This window comes from Peromyscus eremicus, chromosome 8a (genome assembly GCF_949786415.1).
Source record: "Peromyscus eremicus chromosome 8a, PerEre_H2_v1, whole genome shotgun sequence".
NCBI classification, from domain to species: Eukaryota; Metazoa; Chordata; class Mammalia; order Rodentia; family Cricetidae; genus Peromyscus; species Peromyscus eremicus.
In genome coordinates this window covers 78,460,458-78,481,454 of record NC_081423.1, presented here as the reverse complement: position 1 = coordinate 78,481,454, position 20,997 = coordinate 78,460,458, and the positions used below count along the sequence as shown (strand labels likewise).

The 20,997-nt window shown below is 44.1% G+C and overlaps 1 protein-coding gene across 1 annotated transcript in view; it reads left to right on the top strand.

The window, feature by feature from the left end:
- Positions 1-11,337: 11,337 nt before the first annotated feature.
- B4galnt2 (beta-1,4-N-acetyl-galactosaminyltransferase 2) overlaps positions 11,338-20,997 on the top strand; it is an 82,803-nt gene continuing 73,143 nt past the window's right edge. Inside the window, exon 1 of the mRNA XM_059271603.1 lies at positions 11,338-11,422. Coding sequence (XP_059127586.1) covers positions 11,409-11,422 — 14 coding nt within the window. The 5' untranslated portion in view covers positions 11,338-11,408. The remainder of the gene's footprint in view (positions 11,423-20,997) is intronic.

The following is a 20,997-nucleotide window of genomic DNA, read 5'->3' as shown; positions in this document are numbered from 1 at the left end:
CTGTGCTGACTCTAGTCCAGAAACTCGCTGAGAGAGTATTAAAAGGAACACGTGGGATGACTGGACTGATTATTGTTGTAGTTATGGGAGTTATTGCATTGACTGTTATTGCTGCAGTAGCAGGAGTGGCCCTTCAGAGAGAAATTCCGACTGCTGAGTCTCTTAGAGACTGGCATCAGCGTTCTGCAGAACTTCGGGCTTAACAGAGTAAGATAGATAGTGAGATAATTAATGAAGTAGCTGACTTGAGGCAAGCTGTGTTACTTTTGGGAGATCAGTTAGACTATAAAGGAGCAAATTAAGTTAAAATGTGATTGGAATGTTACAACTTATTGTAACACACCTTTAAAGTTTAATGAAAGCAAGTATGACTGGGAAAAGGTTGAAATGCATCTGTTGAGTCACCCTGAGGCTTCCCAAATGATTTATGATTTACAACAAGAAATTAAGGAAACCTTTTTAGTTAAGTTACCTGATGTATCTGGAATGGATGTCATGGAAAGCCTTGCAGATATGGAAAGCCCTCATTTAATCCTATGAATCATTTTGATAAGTTTCTTATTCTAACAATGGTTATACTTGTTTTTGTTATAATAATTTTACTGGCTTTCAAATGTATTCTGACTTATGTACATAAGACTTCCATAAGCACGGAAGAGGAAAGGCTGTCCTCACTGTGGCTGCCTAATCTTCAACAGAGTTAAATTACCTTAAACAAAGGGGGAAATGTTGTAGGAATTTAGCAGAATCAGTGTACTGGGGTAGATATTAGAACGAACAGCTATTTTTTTTAGAAGCACCTTCAAGAATCCTTGTGGAAAACTGTGATTGTTTCCCATGATCTGTAGAACTGTTTTGTGGAAGAGGCTTTGCAGCCATCCCATGACTTTGGTCACAGGACGCCTCAGGCATACCTGAGGTTCTTGTATCATTGAGTAATGTACATGGTACATAATAAAGGACCAGAGTCATGGAGGCCTGTGATGCTCTCCTTCCGTAAGACATGTAAATTAAGATTAGGGACCTTGGTATGAGGAAATACTTTGTGTGACTTTCAATAAATATGCCTTTGTGCGGCTGCTCAGGATTCAGTCCATCAGAAAGGCTGGACCTTGCTGCTGCCACATAGCCCTTAAAATTTCGTCTTGGAGCGCCTTCTTTCTTCAATCGACCTGTGTTATATGGTGCACCCCGACAGACAGGGTTTCTTTGTGTAGCCTTGGCTGTTTGAGAACTAATCCTGTAGACCAGTCTGGCCTTGAACTCACAGAGATCCACCTGCTTCTGCCTCCTGAGTGCTGGGATTAAAGGTGTGTGCCACCACAACTGACAATTTATTTATTTACTTTTGTCACAGGAATTTTAAGTAAGAATAAATGTATATATGTGTATGTATGAGTGTGTGTGTTTATGTAGTTCCCTAGGAAAGAGTGTGGATGAAGTCCCTCACTATCATAAATTATGCAGTGGAGTTTCCCACATTTGGGGAAATCGCAGGAGCCAGTACGTGTGTGTAGAATAGACAATCCTCTGCCTGGAATCTCCCCTGTCAGGTAAATATTAAAAAGAATGTTAAATAGCAGTGACAGGAGGCAGAGGCAGGTGGACCTCAGTGAGTTCAAAGCCAGCCTGGTCTACATAACAAGTTCCAGGACAGTCAGCACTATGTAATGAAACCCTACCCTTTAATTCCAGCACTTAGGAGGCAGAGGCAAGTGGATCTCTATGATTTTGGAACGAGCTTGGTCTACATAGCAAGTTACAGGCCAACCGGAACTACACAGTGAGAGCCTATCTAAAAGGAAGGAAACAAGGAAGGAAGGAAGGAAGGAAGGAAGGAAGGAAGGTAGGAAGGAAGGAAGGTAGGAAGGAAGGAAGGAAGGCAAGCATTAAAAATAAGTTTTCCCTTTGGGGCAGGGGATTGGATAGTAAGTGCTTGCCATACAAGCATAAGAACCTAAGTTTGAATCTTCAGCACTCGGGCATGGAGGAAGGTATGTGTCTGTAGCCCCAGTGCTGAAGGGGTGGAAACAGGCAGATCCCTGGAGCTCACTAGCTAGCCAGTCTAGACTAATAGGTAAGCTCCAGATTCAGAGAGAGACCCTGCCTCCAAAACTAAGGTGGAGAATGATGAAGGAAGATAAGAATCCTGGCTTATCCTCACCTGGCTCTCCTCACCTGAGGAGAGGTGTCCAAAGAAAAGAACTCCTCAGGCAGTAGCCTGGAACTGTGTCTCTGGGCCACATCCCACTGCTGTTGACATTATCATCCGTTCTCAGACAAGCAGGGGGAAGATCAGCGTTTCTATGACCCCCTGAGAGCCAATCACAAATCACAACCCTGCGGATGCGCAGGAGTCATGACTGAATGAACCCTTTCCCGCTCTAGTCTCCAGAAAGGCTGTGAAGGTGAAGATCTTTCCTGTTTAGATAGGGTGTGGGGGAAGGGAGGCAGGAGGGCCAGCACTTGCTTTAGAGGTAGAATTTGTGTATGCAAGCAAGTCCTGGCTCATGACTACCACAACAGTCTGACCTAGCCGTGCTACAGGAGTGGAGGTCCGGGTCTGTGGCCTGGCACCCTGGCAAGTCAGGCATGGCACATGCACATGGCACATTCTCAGTCAGCCAGTTAAAGAGCAAAACTCATGGTGAAAAGGTGGAAAAGGGGATTTACTCAACATGGTCACCTTGAGGAGAGGGACAAAGAGATCAAGTGACTCCTCCCTGTCCATCCCAGGGGTACAGACATGAGGTTTAGATTTAAGTAAAAGATCAGAGTTATTCGTAGCTAATAAGTCCCTAGTCAAGGTGTGTTCTGTCCACCATCGTCTGTCTCCAGTCTCTCTGCAAGGTGGTCTGACAAACTGCAAATCCCTTTCTGGAGACAAGTTCCCCCTCAGGCTGCCTTGGTTTTAGCCTCTTTCTTGCAGCATAAAACTCCTGAGCCAATTCCAGTGTCTTGGGTCCATTGTTTCAACACTCTGATAGCCAAAGCAGGGAACACAAGTTTCTTGTAAAATATCCTTCTGCCTGGCAGACTGGTTACAGCCGTACAACCAGTCACAGACTCAGGATAAATATAAATATACTAATTTTATACGTACATGTCATATATATGTAGCCTGCCTGTATACCTATGTATTACATGCATACTGAGCACTTTCAGAGATCATAAAACGGCATCAGGCCGGGCGGTGGTGGTGCACGTCTTTAATCCCAGCACTCGGGAGGCAGAGGCAGTCGGATCTCTGTGAGTTCAAGGCCAGCCTGTTCTGCAGAGCAAGATCCAGGACAGGCACCAAAGCTACATAAAGAAATCCTGTCTCTAAAAACCAACAAAACAAAACAAAACAAAAATCAAAAAAACCCAAAACAAAAAGGCATCAGATTTCCTGCAGCTGGAGTAACAGTATGTGAGCCACCATGTGGGTGCTAGGAACGGAATCTGGTTCTCTGCAGGAGCAGCAAGTGCTCTTCCCTTTGGTGCCATCTCTCCAGCCCCCAGCCTCAGTCTTTTCCAGCCTGACAGGAAAGATTGAAAGAGGCGGTAACTACTCCTGAGAAAGCGCTAGTACTCCTTTCCTTCCTACTCGGTCACGGTCAGGGCTACACTTAACTGGTTGGTCTTGTCAAAGACCGTGCAACATCCATCTTCCCATTTGGAGTAGAAAAGTTATATGCTACTTGAGGACCCCCTCTGGTTGACACCTTCTGTTGGCTGAGAACTTGGCATTCACTGAAACCGAGGCTGTAGACCACTTTGACTATTCTTGTTTGTTTTAAAATTATTTTCTTTCCTATTTCAATTAGCTTTCTAAGTAGCCCGTTTCCTTATGTCTTTTTTTTTTTTTTTTTTTAAAGATTTAGCTATTTATTATAAGCGCCAGAGATAGTTGTGAGCCACCATGTGGTTGCTGGGAATTGAACTCAGGACCTCTGGAAGAACAGTCAGTGCTCTTAACCACTGAGCCGTCTCTCCAGCTCTCCTTATGGCATTTTTATACATACTTAGCTTTAGCTGACTCTCCCCGTACCCCATCCTCTCTCCCATCTCTCTAGCTCCTGTCTCACTTAAGTCTTTCCACTCCGGTATTACCATTACCACTTTCACTTTCATATCACATGTGTTCTACTACCCTCCTGTCCTAGTTAGGGTTACTATTGCTATGATGAAATGCTATGACCAAAGAAACTTGGGGAGATGTGGTGGTTTGAAAGAAAATGGCCCACAAAGGGAGTGGCACTATTAGGAGGTGTGGCCCTGTTGGAGTAGGTATGGTTTTGTTGGAGGAAGTGTGTCACTGTGGAGGTGGGCTTTGAGGTCTCATATATGCTCAAGATACCGCCCAGTATCTCAGACCACTTCCTGTTGCCTGCAAGATGTAGAACTACTTCTCCAGCACCATGTCTGCCTGCGTGACACCATGTCCCACCATGATGATAATGGACTGAACCTCTGAACTGTGAGTGAGTCACCCCAACTAAATGTTTACCTTTATAAGAGTTGCCATGGTCATGGTATCTCTTCACAGCAATAGAAACCCTAACTAAGAAAGGGTTTATTTCAGTTTACACTTCTGGATAGCAGTCGTCGCTGAGGGAAGTCAACGAAGGAACTCATAAACAGGGCAGGAACTGGAGACAGGAGCTGATGCAGAGGCCATAGAGGAATGCTTCCTAACGGCTTGCTCTCCATGGCTTGTTCAGTCTGCTTTCTTATAGAACCCAGGACCACCAACCCATGGCCACAATGGGCGGGGCCCTCCCCCATTGATCACTAATAAAGAAAGTGCTCTATATGCCTGCCTACAGCCCAGTCCTATGGAGGCATTTTCTTTTTTTTTTTTTTTTTGTTTTGTTTTTTTCGAGACAGGGTTTCTCTGTGTAGCTTTGCGCCTTTCCTGGAACTCAGGCTGTAGCCCAGGCTGGCCTTGAACTCACAAAGATTCACCTGCCTCTGCCTCCCAAGTGCTGGGATTAAAGGCATGCGCCACCACCGCCCGGCGGCATTTTCTTATTTGGGAGTCCCGTCTCTCAAATGACTCTAACTTGCAGAGTTGATGTAAATCTAGTCAGCACATCTTACCCTCTCAGGAGCCTTCCTCTCTTTTTTTTTTTTTTTTTTTTTTTTTGGCCTCTACACTCACTCCCACAGAAATACACATATATGAAAATGAGAAGTTAGCATTCTCATTGGACACATTTATCTTTTGGGTCTAGGTCACCTCACTTAGCATAATTATTTTCCAGTTCTATCCACTTAACTAAAAATTTCATGATGTCATTTTTCTTTATAGCTTAATAAAATCCCATTGTATGCCGGGCGGTGGTAGCACATGCCTTTAATCCCAGCACTCTGCCTTTAATCCCAGCACTCGGGAGGCAGAGGCAGATGAATCTCTGTGAGTTCGAAGCCAGCCTGGTCTACATAGTGAGTTTCAGGACAGGCTCCAAAAGCTACACAGAGAAACCCTGTCTCAAAAAACAAAACAAAAAATCCCATTGTATATATGTTCCATATTCTCACTGTCTATTCATCAGTGGATGGACACTTGGGCTGGTTCCATTTCCTAGCTATTGTGAATAGAATGGCAATGAACATGGATGTATAAGCGTCTCTGTGGTGGGATAGAGAGTCCTTTGGGCATGTGCTCAGGAGTGGTACAGTTGGGTCAAACAGAAATCTATTTCTAGCTCTCTCTCTCTTTTATTTTATTTTTTAAGACCAGGTCTCACTGTATATCACTGGCTGGCCTGGAACGTGGTATGTAAACCAGACTAGCCTCCATCTCACAGAGTGCCACCTGTTTCTGCCTCTCCAGCCTGGCCTCCATCTCACAGAGTGCCACCTGCCTCTGCCTCTCCAGCCTGGCCTCCATCTCACAGAGTGCCACCTGCCTCTGCCTCTCCAATGCTGGGATTAAAGGCGTGTGTCACCATGCTCTGCTGTTTCTCATTTTCAGGAACTTTCACACTGATTTCCATGGCTGCAGTTTACACACCCAGCACCAGTGTGTCAGGATTCCTTACACCCACTTCTTGGCCAGCGTTTATTGTCATTGATTTTTTGATGATAGCCGGTCCAGCTGCGGTGAGACAGAACCTCAAGGTAATTTGCATTTCCCTGATGGCTAGGGATGTTCAATACTTTTAAAAAAAATAGTTATCGAGGGCCAGTGAAGTGACTCAGCAGGTTAAGGTTCTTTATACAACCTGACAACCTGAATTCGGCCCTAGAGCCCCCGAAAACTGGAAGGAGAGACCCAACTCCGAAAAGTTGTCCTTCAATACCTCTCCCATACACACATCATGTGAACATGCATACACAGATAAGAAGAAAATAAAATGCAGAAAAACTCTATTGGTCATTTGTATCTCTTTTGAGAACCCTATTCAGTTTCTGGTATGACTCAGTTTATCCAATAGCTAAAGCTTAACAAAGTTAGCAAAGACCAAGAGGTTAGACATATATCTTCAAGTTGGATTTTGTGAGCTTGAACAGATCTTATAAACTGTGTTTATCAAACATACCTTATTTATCAAACATACGTAGTCACTAAACTTTTCTAGAAGCCTGGTGTTGAACAGTTAGCAAAGACAGATGTGGTTAGACATACATCTCTAAGTCAGTGTGGTGGTTTCAATGAGAACGGCCCCCATAGGCTCACAGATTTGAATGCTTGGTCACCAGGGAGTGGCACTATTTGGAGTAGGTGTGGCCTTGTTGGAGGAAGTGTGTCACTGTGAGTGGGCTTTGAGGGTTCAGAAGCCCAAGCCAGGTCCAGTGGCTCTCTCTTTCTCTCCTGCGGCCTGTAGATCCAGATTTAGAGCTCTCAGGCCCTTCTCCAGCACCTTGTCTGCCCGCATGCTGCCATGCTTCCCACCATGATGATAATGGATTAAACCTCTGAACCTGTAAGGCACTTTTTCTTTTTTTTAAACAGTTTTTTTTAATTTATTTATTTATTATGTATACAGCATATATGCCTGCAGGCCAGAAGAGGGCACCAGATCTCATTACAGATGGTTGTGAGCCACCATGTGGTTGCTGGGAATTGAACTCAGGACCTCTGGAAGAACAGCCAGTGCTCTTAACCTCTGAGCCATCTCTCCAGCCCTCAATGTTTTTCTTTATAAGAGTTGTCGTGGTCGTGGTGTCTCTTCATAGCAACAGCATGATGACTAAGACAGTCAGCTTTTGCTACTCTGAGTAGGCCTTTATAACCTTAGGAATTTATAAGCCGTATTTATCAAAAAACCTTATCCATCAAACATATGCTGTTCCTTATCTAAAATTTTTACTCTAAGGACAAAAATCATCATACAAAATCCATCCTAATCCAAAACCTTGGAGACCCGCTGTCTCCTTAGTCTAAAAGGAGAGGCAAGGATAAGCAGAGGGCTCGGAAGGACTACGAAATGTTATGAGTGCTGCTTTAGTTGGTTTCTACCTTGTGGTCATCTTAGTCAAGATGGTGGTGGAGTTACATGGTATGTTCTCTCTTTTAGCTTTAGTAAAGGTGGCTGGCAGCCATATGGTTGCTTCCACTATGAAGAGGTCGTCAGCCAAGATGGAGGCAAGCCCCACGGTTGCTATTTAAAAACATCTATTTTCCGAAACAAGAATTGAATCCAAGCTATATATAGTTTGTTGTAGTAAATTAAGATTACCTTATATAGAGATTTGTTAACTATCAACCTTTTGTTACTTTTTTTTGAGGCAGGGTTCCTCTTTGTAGTCTTGGCTGTTCTGGAACTCACTTTGCACACCAGGCTGACCGCTGACTTAGAGATCTGCCTGCCTCTGCCTCCCTGAAGGCATGGACCACTGTGCCTGCAGGCTTGTTACAACTTTTTTGTTTGTTTTTTGAGACAGGTTTCTCATGTAATAGCCCTGGCCATCCTGGTACTAGCTCTGCAGGATGGCCTCGAACTCACAGAGATCCACTTGCCTCTGTCTCCCAAGTGCTGGGATTAAAGGCGTGCGCCCAGTTTGTTATAACTTTTAAGTTAACTTTTGTTACAGATTTTACAGATCTTTAAACCATACCCAGTGAATTTACAAATCCTGAGATAAAGAGTTTACACAATAGCCTTACGAGATTTCTTTCTGGGAGCAGAGAGCAAAGAAAGTATAGAGATAAAAGGTTTTTTAAGAGTTTAAGTACATGGGGTAGTGGCCCATGCTTTTAATCCCAGCACTTGGGAAGCAGAGACAGTCTGGTGTCTCTGAGTTCAAGGCCAGCCTGGTCTACAGAGTGAGTTCCAGGACAGCCAGGGCTACACAGAGAAACCCTGTCTTGAAAAACAAGAAAGAAAGAAAGAAAGAAAGAAAGAAAGGAAGGAAGGAAGGAAGGAAGGAAGGAAGGAAGAAGAAAGGAAGAGGGAGGGAGGGAAGGAGGGAGGGAGGGAGGTGAGGGAGGGGGAAGTAGAAAAAGCTGAGCACTGGAGACTTTTGGGATCATTTGCTTGTGCAGTGGGCAGAAGCTGTTGATCTGTAGAATTTGAAAACTGGGTGTGTCATTTTGCGGCCATGGATCTGTATGGAGTTCGAGCCATTAGTGGTAAGACATTGTGGCTTTAATGTAATCACCGAGTCCGAGGATGAAAAGAGAAAGGTTTGCACACGGAACTCCTCCAGAGGGAAGGCTCCAATTCCAAAGGGAGCTGAGACACAAGAGGGACAAGGGTCACAAACAGGAATTTCACCAGAGGGAGAATTCCAATACTGTAGAGGTCCAGGTGGGCGCAAGGAAGAGACAGGGCAAGCAGGCCTAGGGGAAGGAAGGAAGCCCCAGGGTGGAGCTGAGTCCCGGTGGGGAGTAGAAGAGGGGGAGGGGGAGAGAGAAGTGTCCTGGTGATAGGAATTTCAATTTGGGGCATCCTCAAGCAGGCTGAGAGACTTGCCAGATAGAAACGTCCCAAATCACAGAGGAGAGGGGACCCTTTCTACTCGATGCGGGACCAGGAGGGTGAAAGGAGCATCCTAACACACCTGTGTGGCTTTTGCAATAAGAGCAGGGCTCCCACAAGCCAACAGAGACCAAGCAGGCAGCTCCAGGGTGACACCCAGGAGCCCAGGAGAGAGCTGGTGGAGGGAGTGACAGAATCTTTCCACGTGACAGGTTCCCAGGGCAGGAGAGGGGCGTAGCAGGGCTCCTGGAGACAGAGACTGAGAGTTGATGCCCGGAATCGCTGCCCAGAAGGTAGCAGGCAGATAGCGGTCCAAGAGGCGCACTCTAGAATTTGGAGTCAAACACAGTGGATGACAGAAGCCAGCAGAAACAAATGGTCCATATTTACTTTAGGCGAGTCAAATCAGCTGCCGGTTAGGTTAGGAGGCCCGGCCGCTCGGCAAGAGGTTTATTTATGCCCCCGCCGCCGGGAGGTTTGGGCATCAGATATATAAAGTGAGGACAAGCTCTCTCTCTCCAAGGTAGGGTTGAGGGGAGGGAGCGTACAGCCAGAGGCACTTGGAAGAGTCCAGAGCACCGAGAGCAAGTATGGCCAGCCGGCCAGCAGACTGGCCTCGGTGGGTGAGTGAGGGCCACGGAGAGAAAGGAGAAATAGAGAAGGGGCCAAGAGAGGAAGACAAAAAGAGAAAAACCAAGAGTGTGCGTAGCCAAAACGGCAGGGTTATAAGGAACTGAGAAGGTAGGGGAGGGAAGCCCATGCACTACCTACGCACAGGAGAAGTTTAGAGTAGGGGGTGGAGTGAGAAAAACTGAAAAGAACCACAGGCAGTTGTGAAACTGAGGAAGCCTGGGGGCCAGCATGCACTTTTGGCTTGCTAACAGGCACCACACACAGCCGATTGTCCTGGCCTGATACCTGCCCTGTCCATAGCCAGACAGTTGAATTCATATCCACCACGAAAAGGGGCAAACAACCAAAAAAGCCAAAACCTATGATGGAGTTGGAACTAGGGGGAAAATGACTTCGTTCGTTTTTTGAGTTATTTGTATATTCTACGGGAATCCCCTGTCAGGTGTACAGCTGGCATACACACACACACACCCCTCCCCTCCCCACTCTGTAGGTTGTATATTCACATGTAACTAAGAGTGACCTTGAATTCTGATCCTCCTGCCTCTACAGTCCAAGCGCTGGGGTTACAAGTTATGCTCCACCACAGGCACCTGTTTTTGCGTATTTATAACTGTATTGTTCCTAACTGGTTGCGTATTTGGGATTACTTTGTTTTTAACCTTACTTCCTTTTTGCGACGCAGCATGGTATGATGAAATGCATACACACCGCGTGTTCACAGGGGATCCCACGCGATCCTGTCTAAGTGAAACTAGCCTTTGGCATGCAATTTGGCTGGGTCAGAACAAAACAGTACAATCCCATTCGAGAAGGGCCCCTCGAAAACCACCCCCAACGCCTTTCGAAAAGGCTTTCACAAATGCAAATGCGGAACAATTTCGTGTGAAATTCTTTTTTTTTTTTTTTTTAAACCAAGCACAAAGGCATATTGTGGCGAGTTAAGTCCTTGTCAGGGGGATTGGACTAGGTTGCAGCTTTACTTTCCTGGGTCTTGTCAGGGGAAGGTGGAGGTAAGGCAAAGGTCGAGTTAGGGAGAACTGTGGAAGGACAGGTAGGGGCGGAGGTTACAGGGAGATCTAGGAGTGGGGCAGAGTGGACAGAAATGCTTGATGACCCAGGGAGGCGGAGAAAAAGGACCAATTTCGAGAGAAGCGGGAGCCGCGTTGCGCAACTATCGACCCGTGTGCACCCAGGTTAACCACTCTGTGCGAGAACCCGCCCCGCATCCGGGAGGACGACCCTGGAGCGAGAACACAAGACTAGGGACGCCTTTTGCTTCTAGGGAAAAGCACTGGGGCTTCGCCCAACTTCACCCCGTTCTAGTCTATCCTGGAGTTTGGGGGAAATGCCGAATCCATTTAATTTCCCTCAGAAAGACGTGCCCACCAAGGAGGTGCCGTGGACTGGCCTGCGGGTAGAGCAGAGGTGGCTTGCATTCTTAGCACTGAACCCCAGGGAAATAAAATACACCCAAAGTGGGTTAAGGCCGGGTAACTCTACTTACAGTTTGGTTACCCCCACCTTGCCTCAATATCTTCATCTGAAAAGCGAGCCTCAGAACTGTCTTTGGGGATGTCGGAGTTTATGAGGAGCTGAGCTCGCAACTCTTCTAGTAGGAAAGGCTGGGGCGGTGGTGGCCGCAGGGACCACCGCAGTTCCCGGGGCTGAGACCCTGGCGCGCACAGTCACAATGGACCAACCCGAACAATGACTAAATTATTGGAGCGCAGCGTGGACGCCAGGCAAGATCCAGCTCCTGGGCGGGGGCTGTGGGATGTGGGCGGGCACGGTCCCCGCAGCTCTCGGGTTGGGACACAACCAGCTGTGCAGTCGGCAGAGAGGTGGCCAGAGCAATCCGCGATGACTTCCAGCTAGTAAGTGTCCCCGGCCTGAGAAACAGGAGCGCACGATGCTGGGGAGCAACCGGTGCGGGGGCGGCAGTGCGCCGGCAGAGGGCAGGTGGCGGGCGGAGCCCCGGGAGTCCTCGCGTGGGTGGCAGCAGCCTCCGCGGTTACTGAGCGTGCAACCTTGGATGGAGACCCCCGCACTCACCCCTGTCTCTGCTGCTGCTCCGGTGCAAACAGGGGACCGGGTTTCCCGTGGGAAAACCCGACCTGGAGGCTGTTCCACGGTCAAAAACACGCCGAGGGCAGGTCTGAGCGTGGGGTGGTGCCTTGGGGGTGCCGGGCGCACAGCTGGAAGCCCTGAAGCCCTGAGCAGAGACTAGGCGCCTATCTGACTGAGTTCTGGGATCTAGGGTCGGATGCGGGCTCAGGCAAGTTCAGGAGCCTTGGTCCCTGAGTCCTTTTCAGAGAGTTCCATTGCCACCTTCGCAGACGCAAGGGTTTCAGAATGTTGGGGTCTGGAGTGAGGTGCTCAGCTGTACCTCAGTGAGCCTGCACCACAGCACCGCACGCCGAAGATGCTGGAAGGTTGACTTAATAATGAACGCGGGAAAAAATGTCCTTGGACGTGTTCGATTCGTTTTTACAAATTACATAGAAGGATTAGAAAGAGTGTTGTGGCCGGGCGATGGTGGCACGCGCCTTAATCCCAACACTGGGGAGGCAGGGGGAAGCGCATTTCTATAAATTCAGGTCCAAGGTTATTTTCTCCGTTTTTTTTTTCCAAATGCAAATGCAGTTAAGGGAGATGAAGCTCAGTTGGTTGTGGGCTGCCTGACACTCCAGAAGCCTTGGGCTCAGTCCCAACTACCTGGGAGGCTAGATGGGGAGACCCTGTCTCACAACTTTAAAATGGGCTGAGGAGGTGTTGCTCAGTGGTATGGCCCTTGCCTACTATGCACATACCGGGATTTTTTTTTTTTTTTTTAAGCACAGGTTCCACAAAAGATGCAGGAAGTGAGGGGAAGGCAGATCTCTCGTGTACCTTTGCCCACTGCTGAGGACTTCAGGGGGAAGGCAGAAGCTGGGGTCATTTAACGGGCTCAATCAACATGAATGATGCCAATGAATTTAAGGCTGGCAGATGTTTGGCAAACTTCGTTTTTCCTTCATTTATGAAAAGCTAGAGTTTTGCTTCTAGATCTACCATCTTAATCCATGCTGTGTGCTATTTTCCTGTTTCTACTGCTTGGTGCTGGCCAGTGTGGTCCTGGGGAAACCAACATCTATCTCTTCTAGCCCCTGAAAAGCGATAGCTCCCCTCAACATACCCTACCAACTCAGAGAGACATTATTGTCCCATAAACTGCACTGAATACATGTTAATTTCTACATGCATTTCAAAAACCAGTGTGGCGGTGTGTGTCTGTAGTAATTCCAGCAGGTCAGGTCATTTTTGCTGAATTGTGAGTTTGAGGCCAGCTACGTGAGATCCTGTCTGCAAACAGTCAGGAGCAGGCTCTGTAAGTGGTCAGAAAAGCCTGGTGACAGGGAAGGATCAGGAGACGAGCATTTACTTAGGGTGAGTCAGCTGTGCTCCTGACAAGACCCATGAAGAAGGAAGTGCTGGTATCTCTCTCCATTTTACATTGGAGACTGAGGGAGAAAGTGTCCCAGGACCATGCTGGAAGGAGCTGACTGGAGTTTACCTCCATCCTGTGGATTTTGGTTATTTGGGACATTTCATTTGACAATTGTTGGGGGATGGAGAGATGGGTCAGTAGTTAAAAACACACAATGCTCTTGCAGAGGCACTGTGTTCGAGTCCCAGCACTAATTAATGTCTAGCAGGCCCTAAGCACCTGTGACTCCAGCTCCAAGAGGATCTGAAACACACACACACACACACACACACACACACACACACACTTAAACAAAGAGCATAAAAAAACAAAAACCAAAGCCAGATGTTGGATGCTCCCTACTATGTGCTGGGTGTCCTACTAGGTCCTGGAAATACTCAAGTCCCAACTTCTTGGAGAAGTGGTTAACTGTAGTGTATTTGACATCAACATCAAATCAGATGTCCTGGGCAAGACTTTCATTCCAACATTACATTTTCCTCCCTTGGAACTTGAACAACACATTTCTTTATTTGAGGTGGGTTGGGGAGCATGAGGTTTCTCTGTGTAGCCCTGGAACTAGCTGTGTAGACAAGGCTGTCCTTGAACTCACAGAGATCCACCTGACTCTGCCTCCATGTGCTAGGATTAAAGGTGGCCTCCTCTCCTGCCGAGGCCACTGCCACCCCACCACCCCAGCTACATTCAGCTTTTTATGTGGGTTCTGGGGTTAAACTCGAGTCGTCAGGGTCCCGCAGCAGGGGCTTCTACCAGCTAAGCCATCTTCCCAGTTTTTCTTTGGTTTCAGGGCAACTGAGAAGGTCTGCTTTTGGAAGTTTTTCAAATTGTATGGAATCCGTAGGAAGTAAAGGATTAACAAAGGCCAGGGATGTAGCTCGGTGGTAGAATGCTTGTAGTTTGCATGAGGACCTGAGTTCATGCTCTATTTTAGGAAAGGGGAGGGACTTGGTAAGCTAAATGCTTAGTTCATACTTGATACAGTATTACACTTTCCAAGCAGTGTTTGGTGGTGCTGGGTATTGGCCCCAGCTCCTTAGGAATATTAAGTGTGTGCCCTACTGCTGAGCTACAGCGTCATCCCACACCTAAAACAAAATCCAAAACAAAAACCTACCACCAAGAAACACACATGCTATATTATACTTGGCAGTTGGCTCTGTTTCAACATTTTAAGTTTTTGTTTGTTTGTTTGTTTGTTTTTTGTTGTTGCTTGTGTTTTTGAGACAGGGCCTCTCTGTGTTTCCCTGGCTGTCCTGGAACTCACTCTGTAGACCTGGCTGGCCTCAAACTCAGAGATCTGCTTGCCTCTTCCTGGGATTAAAGCTGTGTGGCACCACCATCTGGCTTATTTTTTTGTTCTTTGAGACACGGTTTATGTAGCTCTGTTTGGGATTTCAAACTCTCTTTGTAGCCCAGGCTGGCCCGGTCCTTCTGCCTCATGGTGTTTTGAATTTTAAGCATCAATTAAAACCTCAAGTAGTGGGGGCTGGAGAGATGGCTCAGAGGTTAAGAGCACTGGCTCCTCTTCCAGAGGTCCTGAGTTCAATTCCCAGTAACCACATGGTGGCTCACAACCATCTGTAATGAGATCAGGTGCCCTCTTCTGGCCTGCAGGGATATATGCAGACAAAGCACTGTAAACATAATTAAAAGACATGGTATACATAATAAATAAATTTACTGTCATGAAAAGCCTAGGATATTAAACATATTAAATGCCAAATTTTATATGTTTTTGGAGTTTTTGAAGCCTATTTAACCTATCTAAATATATCTATGTATGACCTTGAAAACATACCTGACTATAATTTTTAACTATTATAGATGAGTGCTAATCTGTAATTTCTTTATAATACATTACATTTTTATTTATTTATTCACTTTTTTAAAGATGCATTTGTTTATTATGTACAGTGTTCTGCCTGCATGTGTCCCTGCAGGCCAGAAGAGGGCACCAGATCTCATCACAGATGGTTGTGAGCCACTATGTGGTTGCTGGGAATTGAACTCAGGACCTCTGAAAGAGCAGCCAGTGATCTTAACCTTTGAGCCATCTCTCCAGCCCCCACATTACATTTTTTTTTTTTTTTTTTTGTTTTGTCTTTTTCGAGACAGGGTTTCTCTGTGTAGCTTTGCGCCTTTCCTGGAACTCACTTGGTAGCCCAGGCCGGCCTCGAACTCACAGAGATCCGCCTGGCTCTGCCTCCCGAGTGCTGGGATTAAAGGCGTGCGCCACCACCGCCCGGCCCCACATTACATTTTTAAATGAGCTGCATAAACACAATACCCCAAACAAAAATAGAAACATACATACAGTATAACAGAAATAACTTTAAATTTGTATCAATAAAGTAAAATCCATACCAATGTAAAATAGTTTGAGATTAATAGCTATTTTTGGATTAGCTTCAATAATCTACCCTTCTTTCCTGTTATTCCATATATAGCATATGCCCCCTTTTTTCTTTTAGAAAGAGATCTCTGAATTTAACTCTTTTGTTTATCTTTTTTTTTTTTTAAACTATAACCAATAACATCTTGTAACCAGCCTCCCTTAAATGATAGTAAATATCCATAACCCATCTTTTGGGAATGTGGGAGTCGTTCTCTATACTATTTCCTGTTGTTTGGGGGCACTGGTAATCTTTAGATAAACCTTATGAAAAATCTAAGTAATTGTTAGGTCTTCGATGGAGTATTCTGTGAGGCTGGGTCATCTCAGTCAGCAGCCTTGAAACTGTTCTGGATGCTGGATCACATGGGCCATCCATTTTTGTTGATGTCTGGTCTCCTTGCTCTGAAAACACATAAACTCTTTTTTTTTTTTTTTTTTTTTTTTCGAGACAGGGTTTCTCTGTGTAGCTTTGCACCTTTCCTGGAACTCACTTGGTAGCCCAGGCTGGCCTCGAACTCACAGAGATCCGCCTGGCTCTGCCTCCTAAGTGCTGGGATTAAAGGCGTGCGCCACCACCGCCCAGCTAAAAAACACATAAACTCTTTAAGGTAATGTATATATTTGTATTAATACAAGAATAGACTGTGCATTGTACGCAAGTCAGTCAAAGATGATTTTTGTTATGTGCTTGAACAGGTAAAATATATATCACATGTCTTGTAGTTCTTTTAGGTTTATTTCTTTTTTTTTCATTTATTTATTTATTTAATTTTTTTCTGTTATCAGCTTGATACAGTACAAATTCTTATCCTAGCAGTGAAATGTTTCACTGAGGCTTGCCCAGTGATTGAGTAAAACCAAAACTTATTATAAGCCACAGTCATCCTAGGGTCCCCCCTGCTAGGTAGCCTCCCTGGTTCTGTGGGTTGCAGTCTGATTGTTCTTTGCTTTATATCTAGTATCTAGTTATGAGTGAGTACATACCATGTTTGTCCTTCTGGATTTGGGTTACCTCACTCAGGATGATATTTTCTAGTTCCATCCATTTGCCTGCAAATTTCATGCTGTCATTGTTTTTCTCTGCTGAGTAGTACTCCATTGTGTATATGTACCACATTTTCTTAATCCATTCTTCAGTTGACGGGCATCTAGGTTGTTTCCAGGTTCTGGCTATTACGAATAATGCTGCTATGAACATAGTTGAGCATGTATCCTTGTGGTATGATTGAGCATTCCTTGGGTATATGCCTAAGAGTGGTATGGCTGGGTCTTGAGGTAGATCGACTCCCAATTTCCTGAGAAACCACCATTCTGATTTCCACAGTGGTTGTACAAGTTTGCACTCCCACCAACAGTGGAGGAGTGTTCCCTTTGCTCCGAATCCTCTCCAACATAGACTGTCATTAGTGTTTTTGATCATAGACATTTTGACAGGTGTAAGGTGGTATCTCAGAGTCGTTTTGATTTGCATTTCTCTGATGACTAAGGATGTTGAGCATTTCTTTAAATGTGTTTCAGCCATTTGAGATTCTTCTTTTGAGAATTATCTGTTTAGCGCTTTAGCCCATTTTTTAATTGGATTGTTCAGTATTTTGATGTCTAGTTTCTTGAGTTCTTTATATAATTTGGAGATCAGTCCTCTGTCAGATGTGTGGTTGGTGAAGGTCTTTTCCCATTCTGTAGGCTGTCTTTTTGTCTTATTGTCCATGTCTTTTGCCCTACCAAAGCTTCTCAGTTTCAAGAGGTCCCATTTATTAATTGTTGTTCTCAGTGTCTGTGCTGCTGGTGTTATATTTAGGAAGTGATCTCCTGTGCCAATGCGTTCAAGAGTACTTTCTGGCCGGGTGGTTGTGGGGCATTTACCCAACTACCCCCACAGTTCCCCAGAGTTTTCTTGAGTGCGAGCAGCAGGAAATATTAGATAGAAGGATTTATTGCGGAGAATATAATATCGCGGAGATAAACAGATAGAAAATAAAGGATAGCCTCGAGAGGGCCTGGAACCTATTCCAACGGGCCCTGACTGTCTCTGCCCCAGGGTTTTTATAGAGACGCCAAGGGGTGAAGCAAAAGACCTCCTCCCCCAGCACAGCCAAGTGCAGACCATCCCACACACCTCCACTTAGGCCCGTGGTCTAATCATCCTCTTTGCGGACCTGCTGGGTAAAGCCACGAGGAACCCTAGAACGGGCTCCCACAGGTCCCCCTTTCTTAATATATATAAAAAAAAAATAACTATTAATGGCTTACAGCAATCTCCATAGCTGTTACACCTCCCAGTATGGGAGTAGAGGATGATATAGATGGCATTTCTCTTTTGAATTAGGTCCAAGGTGACTACAGCAGTCTTAGCTGACTCAAGCCCTTTCTAAGCCAAAACCTCTTAAGGCGACTACAAACTTAAAGAATCCCTTAGCTTCATCATTACCATTAACAGGTTAACATAAATATTGCTATACATAGTCACAATTCTCTCAATCTTACAACTCAAAGCAAACTCTTAACAGAACCATTTGAATTAGCATATATGGTGCTATATATAGTTAACAATTTTCTCCGTCTTACAACTTTAACTCTTAATCATTTGAATTTTCTTGCTAACAGAACATAGGAAAAACTTCGATGTATTCACATCAAACTTAAATATTCCTTAACTCCACAAAACCAGGGTGCATTAATATCAATAGGGTAAATATAATTTCTGCAAACATAATTCAACCTCGTAACTCCTTTTCTTTATAATTTTTTAAACAAAATCTAAAACCTAGTTAGAAGAACTCAAACTCATACAATTCCTACAAACCCATATTGAAAAGCAATCTTCTCAATCAAAACTTAGCAAAACATCCAAAAGCAGTTTCTTTTCTTTTTTTTTTTTTTAAGAGACTTATTTATTTATTATGTGTACAACATTCTGCCTCCATGTATGCCTGCATGCCAGGAGAGGGCACTAGATCTTGTTACAAATGGTTGTGAGCCGGGCGGTGGTGGCGCACGCCTTTAATCCCAGCACTCGGGAGGCAGAGACAGGCGGATCTCTGTGAGTTCGAGGCCAGCCTGGGCTACCAAGTGAGTTCCAGGAAAGGCGCAAAGCTACACAGAGAAACCCTGTCTCGAAAAACCAAAAAAAAAAAAAAAAAAAAATGGTTGTGAGCCACCATGTGGTTGCTGGGAATTGAACTCAGGACCTCTGGAAGAACAGCCAGTGTTCTTAACCTCTGAGCCATCTCTCCAGCCCCCCAAAAGCAGTTTCTTAATAAAACTCTTTACACTTTAAAAGTAGTCTCTTAATATACCCCATTTGCATTTCTTACTAACAAAAACATGACATTAATCCCTCAAACAACTTTTGAAATTAGATTAAGGAATATTAACTCTCCCCCTTTTCTTTATAATTTAAGCAAAATCTCAAGCCTAGTTAGAAAACCCAAACTTTTCAATTTAAACAGTTCCATTTGTAACACAAAACCAGTTCTGTATGTAATTCCATTTTTACATAAACAGTTCCACAAAACAATTGCATTTTTAACACAGAATGCATGAATCACCAGCATATACACATACACAAAACTGCATCTTGATTCTAGGTAGAAACAATAAATTTCTTCATTTAAACAGTTCCATTTTTAACCCAATTCCAGAAAACAGTTCCTACGTCATTACTATAAGTAAACTCAAAATTGTCCCATTGCAATGAAATCTCTATTGTTTATTTCATTTCTTAAGTCCCAAAATTCAAATGATAAATTCTGGTACGAACCTTCCAAATATGAAGAAATCCATAACCAAAATCTTTTTGTAGTTTTATCTCATTTTAAGTTCAAAAAGTTCAAACAAATAAATTCTGGTATTAGGCTTTCACTTCCAAATATGAAGAGACGTTTTTCAACCAAAACTTTTTGCAGTTAACAATTTTTGTTCAAACAAGCGTCTCTGAACTTATTCTCAAGCCAGAGACCTTTTTAGGTACAGTAGTATTCTAAACCGCACCGTTTTTGATGTTAGCTCAGGTTTTTCTGTGTTGCGTCGATTTTCCACGGATCTCAGCTGCGGATGCCTTGTTGTGCTGGCTCTGGCGTCTGCCCTTCTTGCTTCTTAGTGGCTTCTGGAACTTTTGAAAACTGCTCAGACTGCCTACTTTGCAGTCTGCTAGGACACTACCTTCTGTGTCTCAGGTTCTTTCACCATATACATTAATAGACTCACACTTAACATTTACACTTTTTCACAAACTCACATATAACATTTTTTGCCTTGCAAAGCATTTAGACTCACATTCAACATTTACACTTTTTTACAAACTCACATACAACGTATTAATATCTACTTATTTATACTCCTTAAGGAAACTATAGAACTACTTTAGCAAATATATTTCTTATTACTTCTTATGTATTTTTTATGTTCATTCCATCTTATTTCTTATTTAAACTTACATTTACAACTAGCATCTTTACTTCTTACAAGCTTATTACTACATATCTTAGGACTACCTTAGATTCTTCTTGCAAGCTTATATTCTTAAAGGAACTCTATAGATCTATTTTACAAACTTATTTAGGGCTACCATTAGCATATATTTAACTTAGCAAACACCTAAAGATTTCTTAACAGAGATCTAACAAGAGAATTTTTACAAACTCACATATCTTATTTTCATCTTTTTCTACTTCGTACTCTTAATTATTATCACTATCTCTATTAGAAAGATTCTCTTAACTAGACAGAAAGTACGTACATCATTTCTAAAGTTTGGAGTTTATAGTTAGCTTTGCTATAAAGCACTGGGATTTAGCGAGTGTTGTTATAGAATTGTGATAGTTGTTGCTAGGGGACTGTAACATTCTCGGGACGAAGCCACACTCCAAAGTTGCCAGTTCTCTCAGCCGTTCCGGAACCGGCAGAGATGCACTGTCAGCGGTAACCGGTTTTTAACTAGAGGCTGTCACTTCACCCAAATTCATAATAGTCCCCTAAGTGCTTCAATTCAGACAAACATTTCTATTACAGCAGTACTTTTGGTTTGTTCTACCGAAAATCTTCACTTCACGCTGAGGGTAAAATTATCGTCTTTAGCTGCTGTAAAGCTCTTCGCCAAATACTGCACAGCTATTAGGTGATATAAAGTATTTTTCTAAAGGAGCTAGTAAAGCCACAAGTGGCACAGCTCCGAATTGTATTTAGTATTTTCACTTTATTAGCTTTAACTCCTGATGTTATTAGCAGCTGTAATATTTAGCATTGATCTTTTATAAGGAACTTTCAGCAACTCTCTTGTAAAACAGCTAGATTTTTGAAGTTTGTTTCCCATCTATAAAGCAGTCATTTCTTTTTGAATGCCTGTTTCTTATCCCCTTAATTAGATTTGCAAAGGAATCACTCATTGCAGGCAGTTTGTTCAAAAGGCAAAGAACTTTTTTAATTTCAACATAAGTTTCTTCATATTTAAGACAATGTTCAGTGTATAAACTGCTTTCCCTTGTTTTCTTAAGGATTTTAAAGTGGCTTGTTTGCTCTTAAAGGTAGCTTCTTGTCATCCAACTACCGTACAAATTTGCACAGCTATT